The 18,343-nt window shown below is 38.6% G+C and overlaps 1 protein-coding gene across 6 annotated transcripts in view; it reads left to right on the top strand.

Annotated features, from left to right (window-relative positions):
* ndst1a (N-deacetylase/N-sulfotransferase (heparan glucosaminyl) 1a) overlaps positions 1–13,779 on the top strand; it is a 28,558-nt gene extending 14,779 nt beyond the window's left edge. For 2 of the 6 annotated variants that reach the window (XM_084430625.1, XM_084430626.1), the window contains exons 3-16: positions 1,518–2,063; positions 2,163–2,250; positions 2,853–3,007; positions 3,133–3,318; positions 4,636–4,764; positions 5,830–6,012; positions 6,309–6,405; positions 7,154–7,277; positions 8,306–8,480; positions 8,817–8,987; positions 9,072–9,181; positions 10,518–10,620; positions 11,710–11,760; positions 12,223–13,773. In XM_084430625.1, coding sequence (XP_084286751.1) covers positions 1,518–2,063; positions 2,163–2,250; positions 2,853–3,007; positions 3,133–3,318; positions 4,636–4,764; positions 5,830–6,012; positions 6,309–6,405; positions 7,154–7,277; positions 8,306–8,480; positions 8,817–8,987; positions 9,072–9,181; positions 10,518–10,620; positions 11,710–11,760; positions 12,223–12,342 — 2,238 coding nt within the window. In that variant the 3' untranslated portion in view covers positions 12,343–13,773. Of the gene's footprint in view, positions 1–1,517; positions 2,064–2,162; positions 2,251–2,852; positions 3,008–3,132; positions 3,319–4,635; positions 4,765–5,829; positions 6,013–6,308; positions 6,406–7,153; positions 7,278–8,305; positions 8,481–8,816; positions 8,988–9,071; positions 9,182–10,517; positions 10,621–11,709; positions 11,761–12,222 lie in introns of all 6 variants that reach the window. The other 4 variants (XM_084430628.1, XM_084430629.1, XM_084430630.1 and 1 more) reach the window with 4 other exon arrangements.
* The last annotated feature ends 4,564 nt before the right edge of the window (positions 13,780–18,343 follow it).

Raw genomic sequence — 18,343 nt, 5'->3', positions numbered from 1 at the left:
TTGGGTTTCAGGCTGAAATGTTTTTTTTTGGGGTTTTTTTGGAGGGCCGAAATCAGTGACTGAAACAGATGTTTAATTAGCACTTCTCCAATGGCACGTTTTAACAGTGTTCAGCATCTATTTCGTGCACACAACGTGGATAAACAGTTAAACATGTCAGCTGTGTGGACAGTGTCTTTGGATTGACTATATTAATTTCTCGATTTTAATCGGTAATGATCTAAAATCTTAAAGTCAGTGCTGTTTTCTGTTGATGCATGAACAAAACTTCGCTAAACATTTGTAGCGTACCTGCCATCCAATAATTACAAAAAGCTTTGTTGCTTTTGATATAAAGCAAAGTCTCAACTTTAAAATCTGTCGATTTTATTACGAAATTCAAACAATAAATGTCGTTTCGAGGCTCTTTAATACATCGTGACAGATCACAGATCAAACACACGTGAACTGATCATCTTGTCTGCTTTACTACTGGTTATAGCACCAAATAAACATGGGTGAACATCAGAAGAAATGTTGAAAGATACAGTACAACTTACTGAAATGAATCCTCTCTTATGTAATCACTCAACCAGTGTTTTAACCGGGGAAAGATGTCAATAAGACATGCATACATTCATATATATATATACACACACACCTAAAGGATTATTAGGAACACCATACTAATACTGTGTTTGACCCCCTTTCGCCTTCAGAACTGCCTTAATTCTACGTGGCATTGATTCAACAAGGTGCTGAAAGCATTCTTTAGAAATGTTGGCCCATATTGATAGGATAGCATCTTGCAGTTGATGGAGATTTGTGGGATGCACATCCAGGGCACGAATCTCCCGTTCCACCACATCCCAAAGATGCTCTATTGGGTTGAGATCTGGTGACTGTGGGGGCCATTTTAGTACAGTGAACTCATTGTCATTGAATCAGTCGGCCCATTCTCCTCTGACCTCTAGCATCAACAAGGCATTTTCGCCCACAGGACTGCCACATACTGGATGTTTTTCCCTTTTCACACCATTCTTTGTAAACCCTAGAAATGGTTGTGCGTGAAAATCACAGTAACTGAGCAGATTGTGAAATACTCAGACCGGCCCGTCTGGCACCAACAACCATGCCACGCTCAAAATAGCTTAAATCACCTTTCTTTCCCATTCTGACATTCAGTTTGGAGTTCAGGAGATTGTCTTGACCAGGACCACACCCCTAAATGCATTGAAGCAACTGCCATGTGATTGGTTGATTAGATAATTGCATTAATAAAGAAATTGAACAGGTGTTCCTAATAATCCTTTAGGTGAGTGTATATATATATATATATATATATATATGATTTGATTATAATGTTCCAAAATCTGCAAAGCTATCAGTGGCGTTGTTATTTTCTTTATTCATTATTTTCTGAGTGTCTTGCAGTGGTGATCAGAGATGGCGTGTATGGCTATATCCCACATCTGACTTTGGACGGAAGCAGCATGTATATCAGATCATTTGATGTCACTTCCTGTCTCTCCCGTTAGGCCAATGAGAACAGTCTGTTGAGTGCGCAGCTGAAAGGATTTCCTCTGTTCCTGCACTCCAACCTGGGACTGAAGGACTGTACGGTCAACCCTAAATCACCTCTGCTTCATGTCACTCGAGCACAGCAGGTCAGACGAGCTTTCAACGCTCATCAGCTGAAGTTTAACTTAAATAAAACCTTCTCTGTGTCTCTGTGTCAGGTGTTTCGCGGTCCGCTTCCCGGGGATGATTGGACCGTCTTCCAGTCCAATCACTCCACCTACGAGCCGGTTCTGCTGGCCAAAACCCGTATCTCGGAGAGCGCTGGGCTCGCTGCTCTTCTGCACACCTCTGTGGTGCAAGATCTCGGGCTTCACGACGGGATCCAGAGGGTCCTGTTCGGACACAACCTCTCCTTCTGGCTCCACAAGCTGGTGTTCGTGGACGCCGTGTCCTTCCTCACTGCGAAGAGACTGTCTCTGTCCCTGGACCGCTTCATACTGGTGGACATCGATGATATATTTGTGGGCAAGGAAGGGACCAGGATGAAGGTGTCGGATGTGAAGGTGTGTTAAAGACTTTGTTTAAGCTTTTTGCTACTATTATTATTAGAAGAAAGAAAAAATGAATATCATAAATAGTGTGTGGTGTGTGTATCTTCTCAGGCGTTGGTTGAAACTCAGAATGAGCTGAGGAGGTCGATTCCAGACTTCACCTTTAACCTGGGCTTCTCAGGGAAGTTCTTCCATGCAGGTGAGTGAAAACTGCACAAGATCCGCTTTTGAGAAGCATTGATGATTATATATGATGCTGAAAATTCAGCTTTGCATCACAGGGATAAATTACATTTTGCAAAATATTGCAATTGAAAATATTTCACAATTGTAACGCAGTTTTGTTGTTGCGAGAAGAAGGAGGCGGGAACCGGCAAACATTTAAAGACTTTAATAACAAAATCAATAATCAAATACAAAATGAAAGTAAAGACAGCAACCCCTCACGGACGACTGCTGTCACATATAACAAAACAGAAACAGAAATCCAGGCCTGTCCTCTCTCGTCCTTCACTGTCGCCGCTCCCCCTTTATGCTTCCGCTCCTCCGTGAGAGATACGGGACTGGTGCGTCGCGCAGGAGTCGCTCATTAGCAATGACGCCACCGGACTCGCGCCGTACTCGTCCTTCTCGCCACAACAATTATTAAAATTTTTACTTTATTTTTGGGATCAAATAAATGCTGAACATAAGAGACTTCTTTCAAAAACATTTTAAAAATCAGAATTATTCCAAACTTTTGACTGGTAAATGAATAAATATGTGTGCGCGTGCGTGTGTGTGTGTGTGTGTGTGTGTCAGGTACTGATGAGGAGGATCTGGGTGATGATCTACTGCTGTCATACGTTCATGAGTTCTGGTGGTTTCCTCACATGTGGAGTCACATTCAGCCTCACCGCTTCCATAACCAGAGTGTGTTAGCGGAGCAGATGATCCTGAACCGACACTTCGCTGAGGTGACACACACACACACACACACACACACACACACACACACACACACACACAGGTCTGGAGTGTTTTATTCCTCTGTCAGTTCTGACTGTCATTTTGTGTTTGTGGTATGGATTTGGTCCTGTAGAATCACTCTATCCCGACTCATCTGGGTTACGCAGTGGCTCCTCATCACTCCGGTGTGTATCCCGTCCACATCCAGCTGTACGAGGCCTGGAAGCGCGTATGGGACATCAGAGTGACCAGCACTGAGGAGTATCCACATCTCAAACCCGCTCGATTCAGACGCGGCTTCATTCACCGCGGCATCAGAGTGAGTTTGTGTGTGTGTGTGTGAGATCTGCTCATTAATATAAACCCTCATTATGCTTGTTCATATGTGTCAGCAAATGAACTGTTGAATTGATGAACTGACACTGACAATTGCATACGACTGTCACGTTTTGCCCTCAGTGACATTCAGATCTTCACATTGTTATGAAGAGTGACAACCAGAGCTTTTACTCTCCACTTACTCATCATGGTAGAACGAGTGAATAATGAATGATTTTATTCAACCACACAGGACAAATGACATCATCATGAAAAAAATCAACATAAAATACATAAATGTAATCAACAGAAATAATAATTTTGTAATTATAAAATAAAATAAAACAAAATGATATACATATTTTATAATTTGGAATTTATTAATTATATTTTATAAATTAATTTATAATTATTACATATTTAATTCATTTATTTTATAATTTATAACTATTAAAATATTTAATAATTTGAAACAATTATGAAATAATATAAATTTATTTGGAATTATCTAATACATATTATATAAGAACTAAAATAATTATAAAATGATTGGGTTTCCCAGTGCTAATAAACATGAATAATTTTGTAATTATAAAATCATTATGAAATAATTTTCATAGTTACTTCATATGTAATAATTATTTTATAATCATGAAATAATATAAATTCTAAAATAACTGAATGCAATAATTATACAACAACTATAAAATATCAAATAAATAAATAATTACAGGTATAAAAAATATTTATAAAATAATATTAAATGTTAAATAATTATGAAATAATTGTTTCAGACTTTATTCTTCCTTCAGAGCTCAGCTCAAATCCGATCCGATTATTGTTCACGCGCAGCTCCCGTACTCTCCAACAGAAATGAATGACTTCCAGTGTGTTCTCAGTCGTTTGTCAGAGATGCTGAAAAGCTTTAAAGCACTCACGGCACAAGACAAGATCTACAATCCCTGTTAATATCAAAGGTGTTCGTGTCATGCAAGGACCAAAAATGAACAATACGGCCAAGCGTGAAAACAGTCCGCTTCTCCGCTGACCACGTCTCAGTTGTGCTTTACTTCAGGAGCAGATTCATATTCTGCTCGCTCTCTTTCTTGCGTTCCATAATGAGTTTGAGCTCCTGAGTTCAGTGTGAGATGTTATGAATATTACATTAGCTCACGTCTATTTATTCCCTCAGTGAGACAGGCGCTGTACTGCATGAGTGTGTGTGAGAGCCACACACACACACACACACATTAAGTCAGGCAGGCAGTGTGTGAATGCAGAACCGATTGGACGTCACATTTGTGTGTGTTTTCATCAGGTCCTGCCCAGGCAGACGTGTGGCCTGTTCACACACACCATCTTTCACAAGGACTATCCCGGCGGCCCACAGGAGCTGGAGCGACTCATTGACGGAGGAGAGCTGTTCCTCACCGTCCTGCTCAACCCCGTCAGTCTCTACTTACACATCAACTCACTGTGTTCATGCGCTTATTGTCAGCAAGACTGGGATATATAGCCATACAAATGTTAATCCTTTTCAGCATTTTGATGACATTCAGTAAACCTCTATTTGAAAAAGTATTTCACTTGAAAGGAATTAAAAGGGTGTTTTTGGGGTTCCCAATCAAAAATGTTCAATACTCACAGTAAAATACACCAATAATGTTGGTGAAATTAATCAAGACATGTTTTTAATAATTGAATTCAAGAAAGACTGATGTGTAATATTTTTTTATTTATCCAAACAAATGACCTGAAGAAGATTTGAAGGAAAAATATGATCAACGTAAATAATGTTTTTTTAATCATGAAATAAATAATAAATAAATGAAACCATCATGTAATTATAAAATAACTATAAAATGATTATGAAATAATACTTTATAATTGTTTCAGATTTCATTATTCATAACATAAATTCATGAGCTGTTTAAACTGGAAGCGAACGCTCTTTCACCCTTCCATCTGTCCTGTTGTCGACAGACTCGGATGTTTTAAGATATGAAACTTATGGTGCAAAGACCTCTTATATGTCAATAGAGTAAGGATTAGATTAATTTGATGTCATGACCCCTTTAAAATCGTACATCTAGATTTTTCAGTGTATGAACATTAAACATTCACTTTTATTTGAGTGACAGACAAATCGCTGAATCCGAGTTTTGAGTTGAAATGGGCAGTTTGAACGGATTTAGAGAAACGAAACAAATGTAAGAATTCTTACACTGTTTTTATTACAACATTTTTATTATGAGAGATGCTATTAAACGTTCTCTGAACACTTTCATAAGAGTCACGAGACAAGATCATGAAACTAGTTTAACACGTGGTACCAGTCAGCTATGTAATGAGGTCATGTGACCACAATGTAGCGTTCTACTGTTTTATCATCGCATGCTGTTTACATACTAATGTAACAGTGATGCATGATCACAGATGGTATAGAATATATTTGGTGCAGAATATTCCAAGTGCAGCCTTAAAGTAGGTTTGATTGGTCTTTCTTTCTCAGATTAGCATATTCATGACTCACCTGTCAAACTACGGGAATGACCGTCTGGGATTGTACACCTTCAAACGGCTGCTGAACTTCCTGCTCACATGGACTCATCTGAAACTACAGACGCTTCCTCCAACGCAGCTCGCCGAGAAATACTTCCACCTGTTCCCGTCTGACGCCGAGCCGCTCTGGCAGGTCTGTGTCAATGCAGATTCATTTATAAAGGAGGATTTCAGAGCACAAATATAAATCTACTCAACATAAAACAAAACGAGAAACGTGCGTAAAACAAAGATCTATGTTAAAATTAAAAACTGATGCACTGCAGGATTACAGTTGGAAAATGCTAACTTTTTCTAAACATGCTTCTCCTTTGGATGAAGTCCAGCGGTTCCCAACACTTTGCTCAGTTCTCCTGTCAGTCGCTCAGTCTAATCATAACTCTTTCTCTGTCTCATTGAAATCTCTCAGCTGTGTGATCTTGTGTTCAGGACCCCTGTGAGGATAAACGACACAAGGACATTTGGTCAAAAGAGAAAACCTGCGACCGCTTCCCAAAGCTGCTGCTCATCGGCCCTCAGAAGACTGGTGAGGGGCAACAGCGCCGTCCCATGGACACATCCAGAACACAGACAGATCCTGTTACATTTAATCACTACAGTGTGAATAATGAATGAAATATAAAATGGATATATATTGTCAGTGGTGGCTGGTGGGTTTTAAAATAGAGGAGGCACATGAAATTGTGTTGTTTTCAGCTTAGCAAATGTCTTTTTTGGTCACTTTTAGATAAAAAAATTACACATACAGCAAGAAAATCGAAAAATAATTTGACTCACCATAGCTGATCACTTGAAGCACAAATCCATCATTCTGTCTTTGTTAAAAGAGCATATTGGGGCGTTCAATGAAGCTGATAGCTGTAGGCGATATCCAACTTCGGCTTGGGGTTTTCCTTCACTTTTAATTTGTAGCTGCTGCTCGAATGGTAGCTTGGTAAAATTGTTCTAATCTAATATATAATATCTGTACTCTCCATAATTAAAAGAATAATTCACCCAAAAATGAAAATTCAGTCATCATTTACTCACCCTGAAGTTGTTTCAAACCTGTATGAGTTTCTGTCTTCTGCTGAACGCATAAGAAGATATTTTGAAGAACATGGTTAACCGAACAGTTGTTTGGCCCCATTGACTTGCATAGAATGGAAGAAAATACTATGGAAGTCAATGGGGTCCATCAACTGTTCGGTCACCAACATTCTTCAAAATATCATCTTATATGTTCAGCAGAAGAAAGAAATTCATGGTACATTTTCTCTTTCTTTGCTTTTCAGGAGCGACGGCTCTCTACTTATTTCTGGGGATGCACCCTGATCTGACCAGTAATTCCCCCAGTAAAGAGACGTTTGAGGAGATTCAGTTCTTCAGCGGGCACAACTATCACCGAGGCATCGACTGGTGAGCGTCAGCAGAGCAACAAACGTCACACACGCTGTTCATCAGTCTGTGTATTCATTTCTGTTTTCCTTTGGAACAGTCTTCCTAACACTGTCCGGGGAAGCAGACACACTCTTGTCAGTTCAAATCTAGACTAAAAACACATCTCTTTGACCTAGAATACACATATAACGCATTATAGACTTCTATAATTCAATGTTAGGCTGCATAGATTAGGTCAGCCAGAACCGGGAACACTTCCCATAAATCCTGATGTACTTGTTACATCATAAGAAGGATGGCGTCTACGCTAATATTAGTCTCTCTGTTTATCCGAGGTTTACCGCAGTCCGCTGGATTCAGACCGTATCCAGATCTGATGAAGGACCTGCGCCTGGACACGATGATGACGCAGTCCTGAAGTGTCAACTAGTCTCTCCCCTGTGAAGGCCTCTTCCCTTTACCTCTCTACAGTTAAAATGTTGTCAGGATAATTCCGGTTCGCGTGGCTATGTAGATGTGACAAACATTTCTGTATTATACATTTTTATGGCCAGACAAGTAGTTTATTGAGGGTTGATTTGTAAAGGACTACACGCGTACATATATATTCAAACGCGCATAACTTTGGACTGAACATGTAATGCGCATGTGCGTTTTCGCGGGTTTGCGTTTTTGAGGTTTGCGCAGAGATAACGGATATTTGTTTGCACCTTCGAACCTATTTCCGGGAGTGCGTTCTCAAAACACCAGGCACTGTTTTGTGCGGATGGGCGGCCGGAGCGCATAAAGGGTTTTGCTGTTAGAACGGTGTCGTGTTAGCGGCCCTTAAGTTAATAACTAACGATCATCGCAACGGAAGTGAATCAATCAATCAAAACTACCTTTAGCTGGACAATAACTTTATCCTAGAGCTGTTGTAAAGCCTAAACAATCTGTTACGGTAATTTCCTATTATCTCTGTAAAGCTGCTTTGAAACAATCCATATTGTTAAAAGCGCTATATAAATGAAGGTGACTTGACATGGCTTCCTCCCTCTCTCCTGCAGGTATATGGAGTACTTCCCCCTCCCGTCCAACAGCAGCTCTGATTATTATTTTGAAAAAAGTGCCAATTATTTTGATTCGGTTGTCGCCCCGTCCAGAGCCGCAGCGCTGCTGCCCAGAGCTAAAATCATCACGGTCCTGAGCGATCCTGCGGACCGAGCGTTCGTCTGGTACCAGGTACCTATACACCACTAATCTACTCATTTACCATACGTTTACTATGGTAATCAACCATTTAGCAGTGGTATTTGTAGTAATGGTACTTCATGAAAATTAAATGTTTTTGTGTGGTATCAGTATTTTTATATAAGCATGAATTTTATATAACCACTTAAAATCATGATGCCATACTTATTGTACAGTGAAAATCATAGTATTTTATTTCTTTGACGAATGTGGTTTGTATTTTAGTCGCCTTAGTTTATTTGTAGTATTTTGGCTATACAATTTAATTGTAAAAAATAATTGTAAATAAATAAAATTGTGCTCAAAATATAATTTTTTTCTCTTCAGCATCAGAGAGCTCATGCTGACCCCGTGGCCCTGAAATACTCGTTCCATGATGTCATTACCGCATCCCACAATGCACCTGTGAAGCTGCAGATTCTGCAGAAGCGCTGCCTGGGTCCAGGGTGGTACGCCACACACCTCAAGCGCTGGCTCGAACACTACCACCACAGCCAGGTCTGTGTGTGTGTGAGGGTGCATGAGTGTATGTTCTAATATAGTGCTTTTCTTTATCATATTTCATGCGTTACACCCTCACAGATTCTGGTTGTGGACGGTCAGACGTTGAAAACAGATCCAGCTTCAGTCATGGAGAAGATCCAGACGTTTCTGGGTTTGGAGAATCGAGTCAACTATCACAAAATACTGGCGTGAGTTTGAGCTGCCAAAATATATATATATATATATATATATATATACACACCCAAGTGTTTATGTGTGTGTGTGTATATATATATATATATATATATTAGTGCTGTCAATCGATTAAAAATTTTAACTAGATTAATCACACATTTTTTCTGTGATTAATCGCAATTAATCGCAATAAAAAAAGAAATGTTTTTGTACGTTTTTAATATATTTTATAATGTAATAATTTCACAGTTAATCAAATTAATGTAGAAACAACATAAAGACAGTATATTTTAAATAATTGTTTAATGGCATCTTTTTATGAATGAAGGCCAGTATTACTGATATTAATACAGCTACTGATTTTTTTTCCACATTTATTAGGCTTCAAAAATATAACAGTTTTTAATTTAAGTGAACTTAAAACAATGCTAACATAAACCCATAATAAATGTCATATTTATTTGTGCCCTTCCTGTCTTAACAGTTAGGAAATATACAGAAATTTAATAAAGTTATATGCAGTCTGCACTGCATAAACTATAAATTAAATAGTTAATCCTTATTAAAGCTACAAAAGTTATTTAGTCAACAGCAGTGAGTCATTTTCTCTGTTCCCTTTGTTCTTTAACTTTACTGACAGGAAGCTTTATTGGCTGCTGTCCCTTTAAGAGCAGACACACACACACACACACGCGGAGCTCACCGTTTATATACTGTCTATGGATCTCACACGCGCCTCATTCTCTCGCAACTCTTTGTTCATTTTAGACTTTATATAAATCATTTAAGACTGCTCTTATGAGGATAATCGACAAAATTATTGTTATTGTTATTGTTAGTTCAAGCGCGAAAGAGAACTGGATTCTGGCGCCCTGTCTATGTGTGTGTGTGTGTGTGTGTGTGTGTGTGTGTCACATAAGGACATTCACAGACAGCGCATTCTCTTTTGTCTTGCCGCGCTTGAAATGTTTAAAAGCATTTAAATGAATAAGAGCGTGATCATATAATGTAAAGCTAGCCAACGGATGGCAAAAAAGACGGATGCTGCGTTAATTGCGTTAAATATTTTAACACGTTAAACCAGACAAAAATTAATCGCATGCGTTAACGCGTTAACGTTGACAGCACTAATATATATATATATATATATATGTATGTGTGTGTATATATATATGTATATATATAGTGACAGGTTAATATTTGGCCTGTATCAGTATCCAGACCTATACATTTTATAACAAATATCAGGAAATTTCACCACAGAGTCATGCGGGAAGTTTTGATAACCTTTCTACACTTCAGGTCTGTGTCCTTAGTATTTTCCCACATTAACTAAATGATGTTTTTCAGGTTTGACCCAAAGAAAGGCTTCTGGTGTCAACTACTGGACGGAGGACAGACCAAGTGTTTAGGGAAGAGTAAAGGACAGAGATACATGGACATGGACACACAGGTACCCCACACACACACACACACACACACACACACACACACACACACACACACACACACACACCTGAATGCCAGCACAACATCTAGTCAAGTTAAGTCAAATGTAGTTGTTTAACGCTTTTCACAATTCACATCATTTTAAAGCAGCTTTACAGAAAGTCGTACTGTCTATAATGTCTTAGTGCTTTACCATAGAGCAATTTTTAGGGTTTAGTGTTATGACGATATAAAACGATGATACAAGAGATCCTAGATCTAGCTATATTGTATTAACAGTAGGGGTGTAACGATACACGTATTCGTATTGAACCGTTCGGTAAGAGCCTTTCGGTTCGGTACGCATTACAAACCAAACAATTTGTTGGACCATTTTTTCTGCCGGTGCGACCAAAATTTTGTTAGCGGTCTCGCTGGCACGACCGACACAACGCTGCCCAACATCAAATGGCAAACGTAATGAAAGCGGAACGAAACTGCGCTACTCATTATTTTGTGCTTCACGGACCGTTTATCAGTTTGGACCAATGCAGCGCGAACCGATCTTGATCAAGCGACACTGTTAATACACAGCGCTACGAGATCCAGTAAAGAAAGCATTTGAATTCGCCACTGAAGTAATAACATCGCTGCGAGATCTAGTGAGAAACATTCAGATTTCTCCGTTATTAACGGATCAAACAGCTTGTTAACAACAAACTAGTTATAGGCTTTAAGTCCACAGATCAGCAACATTCACCATGTATTTACTGTAGTAACTTCTAACTGTAACTATGGAAGTTTGGCAGGAATAGTGCAGTGCTTTCAAGTACGTCGGTTTTATTTTGACATTATGAATAAAATTGCTGCCCTCAAATGTTAATCTGAAATAATATAAACCTTTGTTTATAACTACTACAATGTTAGGCTTCATTTAATAAAAAATTTCTGTTTTTGTTTTATATGCTCCTAAGAAGAGTCAAGTATAGCTCCATCATTGCTCAAAGTAAAAAATGATCACACTTTATGATGTTAGTTTTAATAAATAAACAAAAATTTCTCTGGCATTTCTTTCTTTTTGCTGTTTCGAAAATGTACCGAACCGTGACACCAGTTTATCGTATCAGCGCCGCAGAAACTCAGGCACATTTCTGGGTGTTCAAAGGTAATTGAGAGATTTAAATGTTGGTCAATTTTGTTCTATTAAGACATTTAAATATTAGTTACATTTGTTCTATTTGTTCTGTTAAGACATTTAAATATTAGTTACATTTGTTCTATTTGTTCTATTAAGAGATTTAAATGTTGGTCAGTTTTTTGTGTAAAGCAAGGTTAAGTGATTCTCAAAACGTATTAATGAAAATAAGATTGGATGTCACAGGTGAAAAGTCTGATGCTCAGGCACTAATTAATTATAATTTGATTAGAAGTCAGTGTATGGCTCCAATCGTGGTAAAGATTTTGGTTGAAATGTACTTTTGTTGTGGAAAATCTTTTGGTCATATTGCCTGTATCTACTGTCCAGCAAACTCACGTATTAACTTTTTCCAGTCACTGTACTGAAATATGAAGTTTATTTTAAAAAGACGAAGTGTAAATTCACATTGACTGTTTGTCTCTCTGTCAGTCTCGGGTGTTTCTGAGGAACTACTACAGAGACGCTAACATCGAGCTCTCTAAACTGCTGTATAAAATGGGTCAGATTCTGCCCGGCTGGCTCCGAGAGGAACTTCTCAACGTCAGGTAACAGAGTCTCTCGTGATGATGAATGTCCCAAACATCTGGAGTGCCAGAAGATCATCCGGACCGGACAACACGTACAGGAGGAGCAGTCCAGTTCTTACCTAGACGAGTTTCAGCCGTTATACTACTATTTAAAGGCCAGTATTGATGAACGAACTCATATCTGTCCTGTTATTGACACTGGATCAGACTGTGCTGAACTAATATGAAGATCTGATTTCGTGAAGATCGTCCCGCTGAGCAGAGACTGATGCTACGAACTTGTGAACAATTTTTTACTCGACAAATTTGATACAGACTCAATACAGTTTTATAAAGAAGTCAAAATTCACGACAATGAACTAATATAGACATCTGCATTGTTTTTTTACATTTGTATCTAGTTCTGATTTTGAGGGTTTGTTTGGATGTCGTTTCACTCACCCTCATGTCTTTCCAAACAGAAGGACCTTCTTTCTTCTGTGATGCTCGAAGAATGACAGAAAAGTACCTGCCAGAAGTGTGTGTGATTTGTGCACTATTTTCCAGGTCTTCCGAAGTCACGTGATGCTTTGAGTGACACAGACTGTTCATTCTATGAAATATCTTCTTTTGTGAGTAAATCATTGTTTTTGGTGAACTATCCTTTTAAATTTGCAGCTCTCAAGCTAAATAGTACAGAACTCTTTAGATTTTACAACAGAGACTCATTTCTAATGTAGTACAGCTCTTATAACATGAATTTACCATTTCAAGTGCCATTTAAGTGTTTCTTGTATGAGAACAGCATGTTTTCGTAATGTTATCCTCATTATGGTTGAAACACAAAACTGGTGATTTTATTAGAGGGAATGTGTTATTAAAGCAATAGTTCATCCAAAAATTAAAATGAGTTCGCCCTCATGTCCTTCAAAACCCGTATGACTTCCGCAAAAAGCACAAAAATGTAGTATGAAGTCTGTGTTCTGAAGTTATACGATGTTGACGCTCACAGATGCACATTTTCAGGTTTGATGTCTGTGAAATCAAACACCACCGGCTTTCATGCGTCTCAAACTGAATGTTTCACTTAATGTTCCTGGCTTTTTTTAGATTGATTCGTTCATTTTTTTTCTAGGTGTGAATTTCTCTCATGCATGAAGATGAAATTAAAATGAATTGACTATTGGGGCAGATGATGGAAAAAAACAACACAGATCTGTCCTTTATAGGAAATCTGTTGTGATACCATGGTAAAAATACAGTGGCGTTATCAGTTTTATTACTCTAATAGTGTTCAAAAACATGATACTACCACAGTTTCTATGGATTATTGATGTGGAAATACAAATATATGTGTAAGTAGATTGAAGCATCTTTCACTACATGATTCACAAATTCATTCTCATATTTTCTTCTTTGTTTGATGTCTGATCTGGTCAAACAGATGCAGAATAGAGGAAAATAAACCACACTGCTACTAATGCTGTGTGTGTGCGTGTGTGTGTGTGCGTGTGTGTGTGTGTGTGTGTGTGTGTGCGTGTGTGTGAGAAAGACATCTTCAGATGGCGTTGTTGCTATGGTTACACATTTCCTCATCTCATAAATGTGTTTTAAGAGTTTAATTACATTCAGATTGTGTTTTGGTTTAAAAAGCTCCACTGAGAGTTTTAGATTATTAATGTGAGTTTCTCTTATAAGCGTCATTTCCAATGAGGTGGGTTTCTTGAAACCTTCGGTTATGGCCAGGGACTTTTATTTGCTGGTTTTTAAAACTAGAAAGCTTATTTATATTTCATGACACATTAGTAGTGATGTATAACAATACTGCAGTACATGTGATAAACCACATGGTGGCAGCAGAAGCTTTAGCTATCGTATGTGTTTGAGGTTTGTGACCATCTGAAGAACTTGTGATGTGAAACTGTTCTGTGTTTAACATGATTCCCTGCTGGAAAACCCGGTTACAACCATCTTAAATCCCGTTTACAACAAGTACAATAACTATAACGTTTTAATAGTCATTCTAATTCTGAGAATAATAAGTCCATGCCACAAGTAAAACGATAGGAGGAACGATTTCATTGGAAACACATTCAGAGCATTTTTTTCTTTTTTTCAGCTAATGATGATAAAAACACTGACAACCAATCAGAATCCCCCCAACCCACTGAAGTGTCCCTGAAGCCTTCAGCGTTATCAGAGAATGTCTAATATGGCGAGAAGTTTCACTCTCACTACACTTCCGGCTTCTGAACTGGTTGCAGTTCCACTCTGATTCCATATGAGGGCGCTCACAGGACGAGTGCAGAATGAATGGAGGTCAATGGCGGTATACCCCTCAAAATCCACTTTTCTCAGGATATAATTTTTTGTCTAGTAATTTGAATGTTGTATTCGAAAGGAGATGCAAAGAAATTACACATTGCTGGGTGTTAGATTTTTTAGAGTCACTTATTTGCTTTAAAAAAGTCTTTCAAAGTGTCAATGACGTCAGAATGCTGACGTCATTAGCAGAATGCTAGCGTGTTATGGGCAACAACAACTCAACCTGTAAGAAATCAAAACGACATAAGTACTCGTTCATTCAACTTTCGACCTAAAACCCATGTTGAACTTGCAAAATCTACAATCAGATCTGAGATTTCTCAACGGCAATCGGGTGAAAGAGACACATTTAGCCGTCTAGCCCCATTGACTCCCATTCATTTTGCACTCATGGCGAGCGCCCCCAGTGGAACTCTGGTGGTACTACAACCAAAATTCGGTACAATAGGGCTTAATAGGGAGTGGACAGGCTCTCCGTAGACGGGCTCTGGCGTTATTCATTGTGGTGATTTCATTTCCACTGAAACAGGAAGACAGGGCGGGGCATATTGATCAGCTCCTCCCCTTTTAATACATAGCCAATAGCGTTGCGTTTATATCACAGCTCGACTTGAGCCGCTGAGCTCGGTAAAGCTGTGTTTGACAGCTAATGCCAGTCACGGTCTAGATTCCCCCTTTAGATTTAATTTGAAACTGTTACTAAAGCAAAACAGTGAACATAATCATGCTGAGGATGTGTATAGTTTGAAAAGTGTGTTATTTATGTTGGTGCTTGACACCGTACTTGTCTGTGCTGTTTCTATTGGCATTTCTCTTTCCAATATCCTCCATATCGCTTTAAAATACAGCATTCTGTGCAGAATTCAAATGGGTCCGATATGTTTTCTGGTGTGCACCGACTCGCGCGTATGATCCGCTCTCGTTTCTCTGGACCGGATCAGACTGTGTGTGTGTGGTGCAGTGGTTTACGTGAAACCAGACTTCATTCAACCCAATGGAAAGCATGTTTACACTGTCTGAATCGTTCCCTATCCCCTATATAGTGCACTATGTGCCATTCACCATATAAAAAATTGTAAATCTGTGAACAAGTTACAGATTTTAGCCGCAGATTCAGTGTCTATTTATAATGTGGAGGTGGAGCTTTAGATTCTAGAGAGCATTTGATTGGACAGATAATCTGATGAGAAGCTGAAGTGCAGAGTGATGTCATCAAAATCATTGATCCATATTGGCAGAAGTGAGAGGCTGTAAGTTTTGAATGCTTACACGTATCTTCTAAATACGAATTTATGTCAGTAAGGCCAACACATTCAAAAGCTTCAATATTTTTCTATTAAAGTAAAAATATACACTGTTACCGTTTGCAGCCTCCCTGAACGTGTTTTTATTGAAGCTTTGTGTTAAATGCAAATCTTTATCGTTCCATCATCCAGACTGAAATTCGACTAAATGTGTCAAACTTGCATTACATTACACACGAACATTAATCTAAATCAAGACAAATATTGAATGTTGGCTTGACAGCCAACTAAAGTTTTTAAAAAGTTAAAGTTTTGAAGGATGTGCAGCAATATGTGGTGTGAATTATTGAGCAGAAGAGAGATTGAGCAGAGTATTGAAGGACAGACAGGAAAATAGATGTCAAGCAACTTTAGATGTTTTATTAGAAGTGTGTACCGCAGGGGAATGCTTTTTTTCCTGGTCTCTCGTAGTCACTGTAAAAATTTCCAGAAGTCAACTTATTATTATATTAACCCTGTAATGCGCACGGTGTCATATTTGATGCATACTTTCTAAAGGCTCTAAATCAGGGTTAGCTAACCCTCGTCCTGGAGCCAATCCACCCTCTCCAACACACTCACCTGGTAAACCTTGAACAGGTGTGTGTGATCAGAGCTGAACTCTGTGGGACGGCCCTCGAGGAGCAGGGTTGGAGACCCCTGAAATGATCAAAACTTTGCTGAAAAACCTTTTGCACCCCGTCTACAACATGCCTGACATAGTAGATTGTGTGCCTGATAGTTTTTTACTAGTTTATACAATCAAGCACACAATCACACGCCAACTTATTTAGCAAGTAAAAGGCATTTTAGCTTAAAGGGATACTCCACTTTTTTTGGAAATAGGCTCATTTTACAACTCCCCCAGAGTTAAACAGTTGAGTTTTACCGTTTTCGAATCCATTCAGCCGATCTCCGGGTCTGGCGGTACCACTTTTAGCATAGCTTAGCATAGATCATTGAATCGGACAGGACCATTAGCATCTCTCTCAAAAAAATGACCAAAGAGTTTCGATATTTTTCCTATTTAAAACTTGACTCTTCTGTAGTCGTGTACTAAGACCGACGGAAAATGAAAAGTTGCGATTTTCTAGGCTGATATGGCTAGAACTATACTCTCATTCCTACATAATAATCAAGAAACTTTGCTGCCGTACCATGAGTCCAGCAGGCGTAATGATATGACGCAGCGCCTGAAAATAGTCCCCAGCTCAGTAACTTCCAACGTGACCGGGACTAAGTTTGTCTAACCTATTAGACCTATTTTCAGGCGCTGCGTCATATCATTACACCTGCTGGACTCATGGTACGGCAGCAAAGTTTCTTGATTATTACGCAGGAATGAGAGTATAGTTCTAGCCATATCAGCCTAGAAAATCGCAACTTTACATTTTCCGTCGGTCTTAGTACACGATGTAACTACAGAAGAGTCAAGTTTTAAATAGGAAAAATATCGAAACTCTTTGGTCATTTTTTTGAGAGAGATGCTAATGGTCCTGTCCGATTCAATGATCTATGCTAAGCTATGCTAAAAGTGGTACCGCCAGACCCGGAGATCGGCTGAATGGATTCGAAAACGGTAAAACTCAACTGTTTAACTCTGGGGGAGTTGTAAAATGAGCCTATTTCCAAAAAAAGTGGAGTATCCCTTTAATAGTAAAAACGTTCTCCTTCAGGTCGTGTTTCACGTCTATTTTTGCTTTGAAATCTTTACTGATTTTTATAAAAGAACAGATTTTATGTTAGTAGTAATATTTCTAGATGAACACTTACTGAAGCAACTTGGGTTTACTTGATTATCCATACATCATATTTTAGAAAATCATGTTGTATCAAATAAGATCATCAGGTTTTTGAGGAAGGTCAATCATCATTGTAGTGCATTGCATTATGTTTTAAAACTACAGAGCGTTGATCATAAAACTAACCATTTAAATATCATCTTAGATATTTAAATAGATGTTATTGGCAGATATTCAGTTACACTTTTACACTTACACTAAACGACAAAACACATTTTGTCTAAACTGCTCCATTTATAGTTTTATTTCATGCCTTTACAGGGTTAAGTTGCTCAGTTGAATTTCATTTAACTTATATAGTTTGAAATTGGTCAAATTATTTATCGATGAGTTGAAGTGAAAAACACAGGTTGCCATGATTCAGTGTTCTTCAGATCATGACTCTCATCCTTTATCTTCCTGCTTGTCTGTAAACAAATGTGTTGCCAGGGAACCGTGTTGTTAACGGAGGGTCGTGTCCGGTATTGTTCCCGAAACGCTTCCCCTCCCCCTGAAACACTCCAGCGGGAGGGAGGAGACCGGCTTTATCAAGGCCTCCGCTTACGGGAACCAATAAAGAACACATTCCTACAGACCATCCTGAAGGAATGTACAGGATTCCTATCGCAATTTAGAAACAATCCAAGAAAGAAAT

This window comes from Rutilus rutilus (assembly GCF_951802725.1).
Source record: "Rutilus rutilus genome assembly, chromosome: 14".
Lineage (NCBI taxonomy): Eukaryota > Metazoa > Chordata > Actinopteri > Cypriniformes > Leuciscidae > Rutilus > Rutilus rutilus.
The sequence above is the reverse complement of the archived record's forward strand: the minus strand, read 5'-3'. Positions and strand labels throughout refer to the sequence as shown.